Source organism: Sminthopsis crassicaudata, chromosome 2 (genome assembly GCF_048593235.1).
Source record: "Sminthopsis crassicaudata isolate SCR6 chromosome 2, ASM4859323v1, whole genome shotgun sequence".
Lineage (NCBI taxonomy): Eukaryota > Metazoa > Chordata > Mammalia > Dasyuromorphia > Dasyuridae > Sminthopsis > Sminthopsis crassicaudata.
The window spans coordinates 270084256-270097106 of NC_133618.1; the positions used below are offsets into that span (position 1 = coordinate 270084256).

At 41.0% G+C, this 12851-nt stretch overlaps 1 protein-coding gene across 11 annotated transcripts in view; it reads left to right on the forward strand.

The window, feature by feature from the left end:
* Positions 1-12851, forward strand: part of PAK6 (p21 (RAC1) activated kinase 6) — a 93763-nt gene that overhangs the window by 58736 nt on the left and 22176 nt on the right. For all 11 annotated transcript variants that reach the window (XM_074289276.1, XM_074289283.1, XM_074289277.1 and 8 more), the window contains 2 exons: positions 3393-3601; positions 7452-8084. In XM_074289276.1, coding sequence (XP_074145377.1) covers positions 3393-3601; positions 7452-8084 — 842 coding nt within the window. The remainder of the gene's footprint in view (positions 1-3392; positions 3602-7451; positions 8085-12851) is intronic.

Consider the following 12851-nt stretch of genomic DNA (forward strand, 5'->3'; position numbering starts at 1 on the left):
GACCCCCCCCCCCAATATATATGAATTAAGGAAGTGCTCTTTTCCAAAAAACTATTAGTAGCACATGCTGAGCAGATTTGGGGATCTGGCTTCTCTTTGATTTTTTAAAAGTTACATAAGTGTCCCAGGTGTGACAGGATCTCTCTTTTTCCAGTCAGCCACATAGATGCTATTGGTTGGGTCACAGTTGGGTCCCATGAAAAAGAAACAGTAACTCAAAGGAGAAAACTAGGATCGAATACATATATTCATCATTAGCGAGATACTGGGGAAAAGCTCTAGATTTGGCATTGCAGAGATTTAAATTCAAATCTGACTTCTAACAGTTAGTTACTAGTTGTGGGATCTTGGGCAAGTTCCTCAATATGTGTCAGATTCAGCTTTCTTTCTATAAAACCTTTTTTTTTTTTTTTTTTTTTTTTAAGTTGTTTTAAGAATCAAATGAGCTAAGTTATTTGTTGTTGTTCAGTCATTTTCAGATTTGTGATTTTCTTGTCATAGATGCTGGAATGGTTTGCCATTTCCTTTTCCAGTTCATTTTATAGATGAGGAAACTAAGGCAAACAAGGTAAGTGATTTGCCCAGGATCACATGGCTAGAAAGTATCTGACTTTGTCAGATTTGAACTCATAAAAATGACTCTTCCTGATTCCAGGACCAGTGCTCTTTACACTGTTACCACCTAGTTAACTTATAAATGTCAGCTATCATTGCTATTTTTAAAAAATAATTCCATTTTATTGATTTAGAAAAATAATTTTATTTTAGAAAAATCATTCTTCTCAGCTTATCCATTGAGCTAGATAGAAAAAGTACATGTAACTTGGAGATTTTGAGTTATCTGGAAAGGCAAAGTCTATTTAAAATGTTATTCTTGAGTTTTTGTTGGTCAATATTATGAATTGAGCAATTGTGGGCAATGGAAAAGTCTATTAAAAGAGCCTAACTCCAGTATAGTTTATTAGTAGAGTTTTCCAGAATATTTTATGTCTTGAATTTGCAATAGTTTAGGAATTTTTTGCCTTCAGTTCATGAGAGATGATGAACATCTGATGGTTTTAGCTACTAGGTCAAATATTCAGGAAGTGTTAAATTTTTACAACCTGCCATAATATATTGCAGTTTCTTCTGTTAGATAGAGCACCTGCTCAGGACTGAAGAGAACCTCAGTTCAAATTTGATCTCAGGCTATGTGACCCTAGGCAAATCATTTAACCCAGATTTCTTGTGAGAGAGACTGACAGACAGACAGACAGAAAAAAGACAAAGAAAGAGAGACAGAGACAGAAAGACATGAGGGAAAAAATTATTCCTGTCCTCAAGAGGCTTATCTTCTACTGTAGGTAAAAAGATTGTAACTTTTTTTTGTCTTCATGTTTTTAGCACCTAACAATATATATCCTGCTCATACTGTCTGGTGCATGGTAAGTGCTTAATAGCATTTGTTGATTAATAAATAAATTTTTAAAATGTAGTTAATTGTGGGGGAGATTGAATCATTTACTAATTAAGAAATTTGAAAAGGCCTTTTGTAGGAGGTGATATTTGACTTAAACTAGAGGTGCTGAGAGGCACAGGGGACAGAGAAGGTGCAGGAGGACACTTTTGCAAAGACTGCCTTACTGATAGCAATGGGTTGTTAATGGGGGTTGTGAGTACAACTTCTCTAAAATGCTTTAAGAATAGAATGTCCATGAGGGGCAGTTAGGTGGCGCAGTGGATAGAGCACTAGCCCTGAAGTCAAGAGGACCGGAGCTCAAATTTAGGCTCAGACACTTAGCATTTCTTAGCTGTGTGACCCTGGGCAAATCAATCCCAATTGCCTCAGGGGGAAAAGAATAGTATGCCTAAAATGAAAGGAAAAGATAATAATGAATATTGGAGAAGATGTGGGAAAATTGGGACACTAATGCATTGTTGGCAGAATTGTGAAATGATCTGGAAAACAATTTGAAACTATCCCCAAAGGGCTATAAAATTATGCATACCCTTTGATCCAGCAGTATCTCTACTGGGTCTGTATCCCAAAGAGATCATAAAAGAGGGCAAAGGACTCACATGTGCAAAAATGTTTGTGGCAGCCCTTTTTGTAGTAGCAAGGAAGTGAAAATTGAGTGGATGTCCATTAGTTGGGGAATGGCTGAATATGTTATGGTATGTGAAAGTAATGGAATATTATTGTTTTATAAGAAATGATGAGCAGGCTGGTCTTCAGAAAAGCCTGGAAAGACTTACGTGAACTGATGCTGAGTGAGTAGAACCAGAACATTGTACACAGCAACACAGATGATCAATTGTGATAGACTTTGCTCTTCAACAATGAGGTGATTCAAAGCAATTCTTATAATGGAAAGAGCCATCCAAATCCATACAGAGAACTATAAAAATTGAATGTGGATCAAAGTATAGTATTTCTACCTTTTTGTTGTCTCTGTTTGTTTGCTTGGTTTTGTTTTTCTTTCTCATGTTTTCTTTTTCCCCTTTGGATCTGATTTTTCTTGCCAGTATGACGAATATGTAAATATGTATAGAAAAATTGCACATTTAACCTATATCCGATTGCTTGCTGTCTAGAAGAGGGGGGAAGGGGAGGAGAGGTTGTGCTTAAGCTCACATAAGGTTTTGCATAGGTGAATGTTGAAAATTCTCTTTGCATGTATTTGGAAAAATAAAATACTATTTAAAAAAAGAATAAAAAGTAGAATAATTCTTTTCTTTCTCTGCTCTTGCTTCATTGTGCTTTATATATTGATTGGATGTAAGATGGTTTAGAAACTTTCCGGACATCAGGTCATTATGGGAAGTGGCCATGGATGTGCTTCCTGTGTTCTGAGAAGTTTGGTGTTCAGAAGTCCTTTACTAAATGTGGAGGGGTGTAGTCAATATACTTGTGGTCTGCTATTCCCTGGCTCCCTAATAAAGTCTGGGACTCCATGTAGAACATAGAAACCAAATGCCTGCCCTTGAAATGGGAATGGGTAGCTGGAACTCTGAACTGACATGAAAATGGGCACATCAGACTCTGTGGTTTTTTATTTGTTTCTGTTTATTTTGTGTTTTCTGGAAAGGATTGGAGGCTTTCCCCAGGATTAACTTCCTAGAGGAAGTTGGATATAAGAGGAGCTTTGGGGATGAAGGAAGATAAAGGGAAGCATTGGCCAGATGGGAGGTAGAAAGCTATTTCTGGAGAAGAGCTTACTTTGAGGAGAGTAATAGGAAAGCAGAGAGGGGAGGAGGCAAAGGGGCCAGGAGGGAATTGGCTTAGTAATACATGTGTATAATCATAGATCTTGCTATTACCATGTGTGCACGTGAGGGAACACTCACACACACAGACTGCACTTCTGAGAAAAATCTTATTCTGACTACGTTTTTTCTCTTCTGAAACTCAGACATAATGTTCCGAAAAAAGAAAAAGAAACGTCCAGAAATCTCTGCTCCACAGAATTTCCAGCACCGTGTCCACACATCCTTTGACCCCAAGGAAGGCAAGTTTGTGGGCCTCCCTCCACAATGGCAGAACATCCTGGATACCCTGCGGAGACCCAAACCTGTGGTAGACCCTTCACGTATTACCCGGGTCCAGCTCCAGCCCATGAAGGTGAGGATGTCCCTAGAGGAAAAAGGATGAACCCCATACTGATGAGGATAACTAACTGTTATACAGTTACATATTTGAGGCTTGCAAAGCTCTTTATGTAAACTTTGGCATTAGTTCCTCACAAACACCCTTTGAAGTAGATGTTATTTATTATTATCAAATTCCCATTTTACAGATGAGGAAATAGGATGAGGAAAGGTAAATGATTTTTCCCAGAGTTACATAGCTGGTAATTGTTTGATGCAACATTCTGGCTCAGATCTTCCTCATTCCAAGGATTCCAAGTCAAATACTCTAACCATTTTACTACCCAGCTGCCTACTAAGCTCTTCCAAAGCTTAGAGAAAAGGAAGGGATTAAGCTTAGATTCTTCCTGACTGGGAAAAAATAGCTTCTTTAAAACCACAAAGAAACCTCAAAGAAGCTCTTAATTATTAGTTATTAATGAACTGTTATTCTAATTTCTTACTAATTAGTCTGGGGCAGCTGGGTGGTACAGTGGATAGAGCACTGGGCTTGGAATCAAGAAGACTCATCTTTATGAGTTCAAATCCACCCTCAAACACTTACTTAGCTAGATGATCCTGGGTAAGTCACTTCACCCTGATTGCCTCATTACCTCATCTGTAAAATGAGCTAGAGAAGGAAATGGCAAACCAGTCCTGTATTTTTGCTGAGATGCTGAAAAAGGAGGTCATGAAGAATTGGACATAACTAAAATGATTGAACAGCAACATAAACAATTAATTCAAATTGCTTTTCACAGAGTGGCTTGGGGAGAAGCAGCCAAGTAATGAGTTATGGAAGGTCCCGGGTTCAAGGAAAAGGAGGGAGATTTGGATCTTTATCTTGCCCACTTTTGACCCTGGGTCACCTTCTAAAAGTCTTGAGGCAGATGGGGGAAGGGGGATAGAGGAAGAGACCTTTATTTCAGCAGATCCATCTATGCCCGCCCCCTAGATGCCCTCCCACATGGGGGGCTGGAGCAGAGTAAAGACCAGAGGGAGAGTTTATCCAACAAGGCTGACCTCAGCAGCAACAAATCAATTCAACAAGTATGCATGTGGCAGGTAGTTCACGCAGTCCCCTGTATGACACTGTCCCTGAATCATCATCTTTTTGGAAAGTGACAAAACCTGTTTTCCTTTCATGTCTTTTTGAAGTCTATAGAAGCATTCTACCCAGAGGGAAGGGAAGGGAGTAAGAAGAGGCAAGGAGGGCAGCATGAGATAAAAGGATTGCTCTTTCCTTACTCTATATAGGGAAGAGTACAGGTCTCAGGTCTCTGAGACAACTGGGTAGTTCAATAGATTGATCACTAGATTTGGAATTGGGACACCTAAGTTCAAATGCTGCCTCAAATACTTTTTAGTTGTGGGATTTTGCATCAGTTATTTACTCTTGGTCAGTTCCTTAGCTCTGTGAAACAAATGATTTCTAAGGTTTCTTTTAGTTCTAAATGTATGAGCTTGTGAATCTTAGCTTTGTAGAGGTGGAGACTTCATCCCTGATGGCAGATGGGAAACCTCTCAAGAATAGGAATCAGGTGGATAGAGCACCAGCCCTGAAGTCAGGAGAACCTGAGTTCAAATCTGGTCTCAGACACAATACTTCCTAGCTGTATGACCCTGGGCAAGTCACTTAACTCCAATTACCTCTGAAGGAAGAAAGGAAGGAAAAAAGGAAGGAAGGAAGGAAGGAAGGAAGGAAGGAAGGAAGGAAGGAAGGAAGGAAGGAAGGAAGGAAGGAAGGAAGGAAGGAAGGAAGGAAGGAAGGAAGGAAGGAAGGAAGGAAGGAGAGAAGGAAAGAAAGAATAGGACTCAGGTTTTGTTTTCTGTATAGTCCTCAGTCAGCTCAGAGATAGAGAGTAGGAGACTTTATGGTTGGAGGGGTGTTTTGTTGCTAGGGTCTAGAACAAGGCTGTGTAAAGGGGCTGTATAAGAGGGAAAAAGAGGTTTCAAATTACTTCAAAGCACTTATAACAATATTAGGATTAATCTTTTCTTTACTATTAAGTTTTTTAAATAGTATTTTACATGTAATAGTGATTACATGTAAAGACATTTTTAAATATTTATTTAAAAACTTTTTGCGTTTAAATATTCTCCATACCTCCTTTGGCCTCCCTCCCCCCAAAGACAGTAAAAATTTTGAATAGGTTATGGATATACAATCATGTAAAACATATTTCTCTATTAGTTATTTTATCATTGAATTTTGCTACTAGGTGGTACAATGGACAGAGTACCAGACCTGGAGTCAGGAAAACGAGTTCAGATCTAGCTGTGTGACCTTGGACAACCCTGTTGGCCTCAGTTTCCTTATCTGTAAAATGAACTAGAGAAGGAAATGGCAAACCACTCCCGTATCTTTGCCAGGAAAACCGTCAAATGATTCAAAGGATTCAACAATAACAAATTTGCAGTTAACAAAGCACTCTGGTTTTTTTGCCATTTCATTTGATCTTCACTACTGGTTGTGAGATAGGTAGTGCAAGTATGTGCTCATTAAGCACTTACTGTGTGCAAAATGACTGCCTAGAGCCATGTGGGGGGGGGAGTGGGGGGGACTGGTAGCAGGTAGATAAGTAAAGATAAGTAAAACAAAAGTAAATGCCTTTAAAGTGTTTACAATTGATCTTAATCTTTCAGAACTAATCTATAACCAAGAATAAAATGGCTTTTAACTTGTGGTTTCTTTGTGGGTTTAAAAAAAAAAAATTGAGACCTAACTAGATTAAGGCAACTGGAGCTTTGCTCCAGGATACCAAAATTTAGGGAGCCCTAACATCCCTCACATTTATTTAACAGTATAAAAACAAACAAGCTTAGTCCCTCCCTTGTAGAGTAGCCTCATTACCCCCTGGGTATTTGTCTTTAAATTTTTGAGGGTTCCTTTTTTGTGTGTCACTTGCCTGGGTTGTGAAAGATGCTATAGAAACAGGAAGAAACTGAACTTAATTTCTATATTTTTAAGATTGGGAAGGTGGTGGGTGTGAATTCCCATTTCTATGAATTGAGGAAAAGAGTTCCTGGATGAGGGAGAAAATGTTCCTCTTCAATAGTATAGGGAGAGCTAAAGTTTCCTCATCTGTAAAGTGAGCTGGAGAAGGAAATGACAAACCATTCTAGTATCTTTGCCAAGAAAGCCCCAAATGGAACCTTTCTCAGAATCAGTTTCTTCATCTGTAAAATAAAGGAGTTGGATTCAGTGGCCTCCATGGTCTCTTCCAGCTCCAACTCTGTGATTTTATAACCCCTCAATGTCTTGTGTTCAGTTGGATCTGACTCTTCATGATCCTATTTGGGGTTTTCTTGGCAAAGACAATGGGAACAATTTGCCGTTTTCTTCTCCAACTCATTTTGCAGATGAGGAAACTGAGGCAAATAGTTGACTGAGTAGCAAATGACTGAACAAGAGTAAAGAGGTGACAGTAACTGATGTGATATTATGGATTTAGATCTGGAAAGGACCTCACAGGTCATTTTTATCCAATCCCTTCTTTTTGGAGGTGAGGAAACCGAAGCACAGAGAGGTAAGGGAGTTGCCTAAGATCATAGAGAATCAATAACTAAATTGTGATTTGAACCCAGATCCTCCAATGTGAAATCCAGACCAGCTCAGGGGGGAGAACCAAGGGTGGAAAGCTAGAGTGTGGTTTCCATGAGCTCTCCTCCTCAAAAGCTGAACTCTCTTCTCAGTTCTCCTTGAGGTCTGGTTCTCTGACAGCTTCTTCCCTTACTTGCTCCCTTGGACTTCTCCCTGTCTCATGCCATTCTTGCCCCTGCCCTGTTTTGCTCCTCCAACCGTCAGCCCTCATGTAGACTCTTTTTTTTCTCTCTCCTGACAGACGGTAGTCCGGGGCAGCACCATTGAAGTGGAGGGCTACATTTCTGGGCTGCTCAATGATATTCAGAAGCTCTCTGTCATCAGCTCCAACACCCTTCGGGGCCGGAGCCCCACCAGCAGAAGGAGAGCCCAGTCACTGGGGCTCTTGGGGGATGAACGATGGGGCCCAGACACAGACATGTACCTTCAAAATCCCCAGACTGAGGGGGCTGACCCTTATGGTATCTACCTCAACTGCAATGGGGGAACCAAAGCAGGCCGAAGAGAGATGATATGGCCAGAATACCAAGCTGACCAGGCCCAGCCTAATGGGTTGGTGATGAAAACCCAATCCCTGGGGCCCACAGAGTTCCAAGGAGCTGCTCAGCGATGCTTACAGCTCACTTCTTGCCTGCCCAGTTCATCCTTAGGGACCTCCCCTGCCCTGCCCTCAAGCAGAGGTGGCAAGGTTGGGAGGCAAAATTCAGAGGACCGAAGACCCCAGTCTTGCCTGGTGGGCCCAGCTGGGGGCAGGCCCAGTGGGGAGGGCAGCCCCAGCCCCAAGACTCAAGAAAGCAGCTTGAAGAATAAGCTTTTCCGTAGCATGTTTATTACTGATGGCAACAGCAAGCCAGTCCCAGCTGCAAAAAGCAAGGTAAGTGGGAGATGGGTTCTGGGCCACATTACAAGGTAATTTGAGAGTCATTGTGGGAGAATAGGGCACTGGCCTTGGAATCAGGAAGATTCCTCAGGTACTCACAGCTGGTGACCCTGGACAAGCTGCTTAACCTTTCTCAGAATCAGTTTCCTCATCTGTAAAATGAAGGAGCTGGACTCAGGTCCTCTAAGGTCTCTTCCAGCTCCAATTCTGTGATTCTATAAACCCCTCTATGTTTTGTGTGTTCATTTGGGTCTGATTCTTTGTGATCCTAGTTGGGGTTTTCTTGGCAAAGATAATGGAGCAGTTTGCTATTTTCTTCTTCAACTCATTTTGTGGATGAGAATCTAAGGCAAATAGGCTCACCCAGAGTCATTCAATCAAGTCTCTGAAGCTGTATTTGAACTTCTGAAAATAAGTCTTCCTGACTTTAGTGCTAGAATTCCATACACTGTGGAACCACCTAGCTGCCCTTGCCTTAGCTTCCTCAATTGTTCAACCAGAGGGTTGGAGAATGGTCCCTCCTAGCTCTACATTACAGATCAATGACTCTTACCTTGGAGTCTAGAGGGTGAGGAAAAATATGGAGAGGGTGCAAAGACATATTCAGAGATTCCATAGGAAAAAATAAGCAAGCTTGGCTAAATGCAACCGCCTCTATCCAGGGTCTCCATAAATACTACTACCCTGTGTCCCTGGTCATTCAGCTCATACAGAGACCATGGTGGTGAGGGGGAGGAGAAATAAAGGCCCAAGAAAGTGTCTTCGAATTTTGAAATTATTCACCTCAAAGTGCCAGACTCAGCAATAGCATTCACTCTGTTCTGTAATTTTTCAGAGGCTACAGTCTCCAAAGGATGCCCAATATCCTAGAAGCTGGATCAGGGGTGGGTGCCCTTTGGGGAAGCAAGAATAAAGGCACTTTACCCCAAGATCAGGGTATCTTATTCTGGGTGAGCTACTTAATCCTGTTTGCTCAGTTTCCTCATCTGCAAAATGAGTTGGAGAAGAAAATGGCAAACTGCTCCATTATCTTTGCCAAGAAAACCCCAACTAGGATCACAAAGAATCAGATCCAACTGAACACACAAAACATAGAGGGGTTTATAGAATCACAGAATTGGAGCTGGAAGAGACCTTAGAGGCTATTGAGTCCAACTCCTTCAAAAGTTATTGGGCATAGCAGATAGAATTGTAGTCAGGAAACCCGAGTTCAAATCCTTCCTCAGTCACTTACTAGCTGTCTGACTCTGGGTAAGTCATAACCTCAGTTGCCTTCTCTACAAAATGGGGAAAATAATAGCAGCCACCCCACCTGGTTGTTGTGAGGACCAAAGGTGATAACATGTGAATAATTTGCCAACTTTGATGCACTTTGTTACTACTAACAATTCATAATGTTGTTAACGTTATTTCTTTGAAGTCTTAAGGTCACTGTCTCCTTGAAGATACAGGGAATTTTAAAGGACCCATATACCTCTGAATATTCCCCCACCCAAAATCATCTACCTAATCAATCAATCAACTAATATTTAATGTTTTTTGAGGCAATTGGGCTTAAGTGACTTGCCATAGACCACACAGCTAGTAAGTAATCCAGCTGAGATTGGATTTGAACTCAGATCCTCCTGACTCCAGTGCCCCTCAACAAATATGTATTAGATTCAGAGATGAAAGTGAAAGTCTCTGCCCTCAAAGGGCTTACATTCCATAGTGATGAGGGGAGCAGGGAACACAACATGTACACAACAGGAAATGGTGGGGAAAACCACTGGCCCCAGGTGTGGATGGGGAATCAGGAAAAGTTTCTGAAAGGAGCCTAGGGATTTTTATAGTCAAGTGAAGTACATTGTAGGCATGGGGGATGATCAGGACAAAGGTGTGGAGATGGGAAATGAGTATGAAGATGTGGTAAATGGAATGTTAGATGAAGAATAGCAATGAGAAGTAATAGGTTAACTTGAAGTTTTTTGTTTGTTCTAAGAAAGTTCCTCCCAGGCTAGTGTGACTAGAAACCTCAGGACACAATCTATAACTGTTGGCCTGCAAGGCCATAACCATCTGTAACCATCCTTACAAATCTCTCTGTTGATTCAAAGAGCCCCTTAACTTCTCTATCTCCCAGCTTTCTCACCTACAAAACTGGGATAATAATAGCTTTTCGCTTACTGGGTCAAGTAAGATAATGTATGTAAAGTACTTTGCAGCCCTTAAAGTGTTATATGATATTCATAGCTGACATTTGAGGTTTATAAAGCACTTTACATAGATCATCTCTTTTGATCTTCACAACAGCCCTTTACAAATGTCAGCTATTATTATTGTATTATTATTCTGGCTTTTCCTCTAGGGATTTCAGAACCTGAGGGGTGGGAGGTGTTGTAAGAGGTCTGGACAATTTATTATGGAAGACTGTAGAAGACATTTAAGATGGGGACTAATCCTATCTATTGGGGATGATTTTCAATCTGTAAAATGGGAGAAAAAATTGAATTAGGTGATCTTTGAAGTCCTTTTCAGCTCCAAACCTATGGTTCTAAAAATAGAATACATTCATCTCCAAGGCTTTGGGGTAGAGTATATGAACTCTTGAAAGACCTTTCCAAGGCTTTCCAAGTACAAGTACTCTTTTTTTTTTGGGGGGGGGGGAAGGGGAGAGGAAAATGGAGTAAGTGACTTGCCCAAGATCACACAGCTATTAAGTTAAGTAAGTAGCAGCAGCAGCAGTAGCAACTACAGTAACAGTAGCAGCTGCAGTAGCAACTACAGTAATAGTAGCAGCAGCAGTAGTAGTAGCAGTTCACAGTAACAATAGAAGCAGCAGCTGCAGTAAGACCACATTTGAACTCAGGATCTCCTGACTTTAAGACTGCAGATCTATCCACTGTGCCAACTAGCTGCCCCAAGCACTAGAATTCTTAAGGGAGTGGTTGATTGGGAAGCCATACTGGGAACTCCTATATTTGCATCTTGGTGACAAGCCACAAGAAACATGACCTTCAGCTCTCATGACAAGATGTTGTACTGGGAATCAAGGGTCTCTTGGACAGTTCAACTGAAGTAGTTTGCCCTCCTCTCCTTCCTACCACTATTTCAGTAGAGTTCAAAATAAAAAAGAGATTGTTAATATTGATCAAGACTCCTGGGAGGCTAAGATTTACTAACCTTGAGGAGCTTTTAAAAATAAATCAAATTCTCCCATCCACTTTGGTGTACATTGTCAAGATCTGATTTTTCAAGATCATTTCCGACCTCCTAATCACATATTTTCAAATCAAGCATGTCAAGCAAGATTTGTGTTTCTGCCCTCTTGCAACTAGGGAAAAATTGAAATCATTTTTACATTTGCAATTAGAACACATATTGAGGAAGTACATGCATGAGCTCACAGGATGGGATCTGGGCACTGAATCTAGTGGTTGTGATGAGGGCGGTAGCCCCTTTAAGATTCCTTTCCAATTCTCAACCCCTATCCCTTTTAAGATTTCCATTCTGATCCCCAACCCCTATGACTGACCTTTGATTTACAAGACCTGGTCAAAAGCACTCTTTTGTGTTCCAAAGGGAGAGATCTGGATCTGAGTTAACTTGGGCTGTCCCCAGACCCCATTCTAATGATCTGCTCAGGTTTCCCAACCCCAATCTGGTGGGTTCAGGCCCTTGCCGGGTTCAGCAAGCAGCCAAATTGGGACTCCATCCATAGGCCCCTTTTACCAAATAAAAGAGCCAAGCTGTAATCATCTCTTTGCAGAGGGTTGAAACATGCAAGCAACATCCTTTGCATCACAGACACTCTGTCCGCCACTTATGGTGTATTCTTTTCTCTATCTAATACCTTTTACTAACCAGACTTTAACTTTACTTCCAAACCCTACAATAAACCTTTTTTTTTTTTTTTTTTTTTTTATCAATCTAGGTTTTTGGGCCTGTAAATTCCTTTACAGGGCACTCTTGCACCACCATTAGAACTCATTTAACTTTGTATCCTTATGCCAAATCCAAAGGGGTTGCAGGGGAGCTCCATTTGACTCCCTGTACCCCAAACATACCACTAGACCTCAATTAAACCTAATTTTGTTTAGGTATCCCTTATCTAGACCTCATCAGTTGGAGAGACCAAGATCTCCTGGGTGGACAGGAATTGAGCCATTGGCTTTATGGAAAATTTAGGAAGTTGTAGAAAGCAAGAAATGGGCAGGAGAAATTCGATTATGTTAGAATTCTGATTTCAAGCACTTAGAGTCTGATGGGGAGAGGAGATAGGATGGTCTAATAAATAGAAGGCTATCTCTGCCTTGGAATTGGGAAGACCTGGTTTTGAATGCTACCTCTGATTCATTCTAGCTGCATGATCCTGGGCAAGACATTTAATCTTTTCAGTATTCTAGTCACGACTACAAACAGGTACCAACATGCCTGGATAGAGGGAGTTTCCTCTCCCAGTGGAATCGCAGGCCATGTCCAAAGTAAATCACTAAAACTCTTTGAACATTAGAGTAACATGGTCAGACCTGTGCCATAGGAAAATGACTTGGCAGGAGGAGGAAGGATTGGAGAGAAAAGAGATCAGAAGCAGAGAGAACAGTTAGGAGGCTATAAAGGCAGTCCAAGAGAAGGGGAATCAGAGCCTAATCTCCATGTTGAGTGGAGAAATTGGGAAGGATGTCAATAATGTCAGTGATATTATGGAGGTTGAATTGGAAGTTGATTGAATCCAGGAGTGGGAACAGTGAAAAAACTCCAAACTTGCAAAGCCAAGTGGCT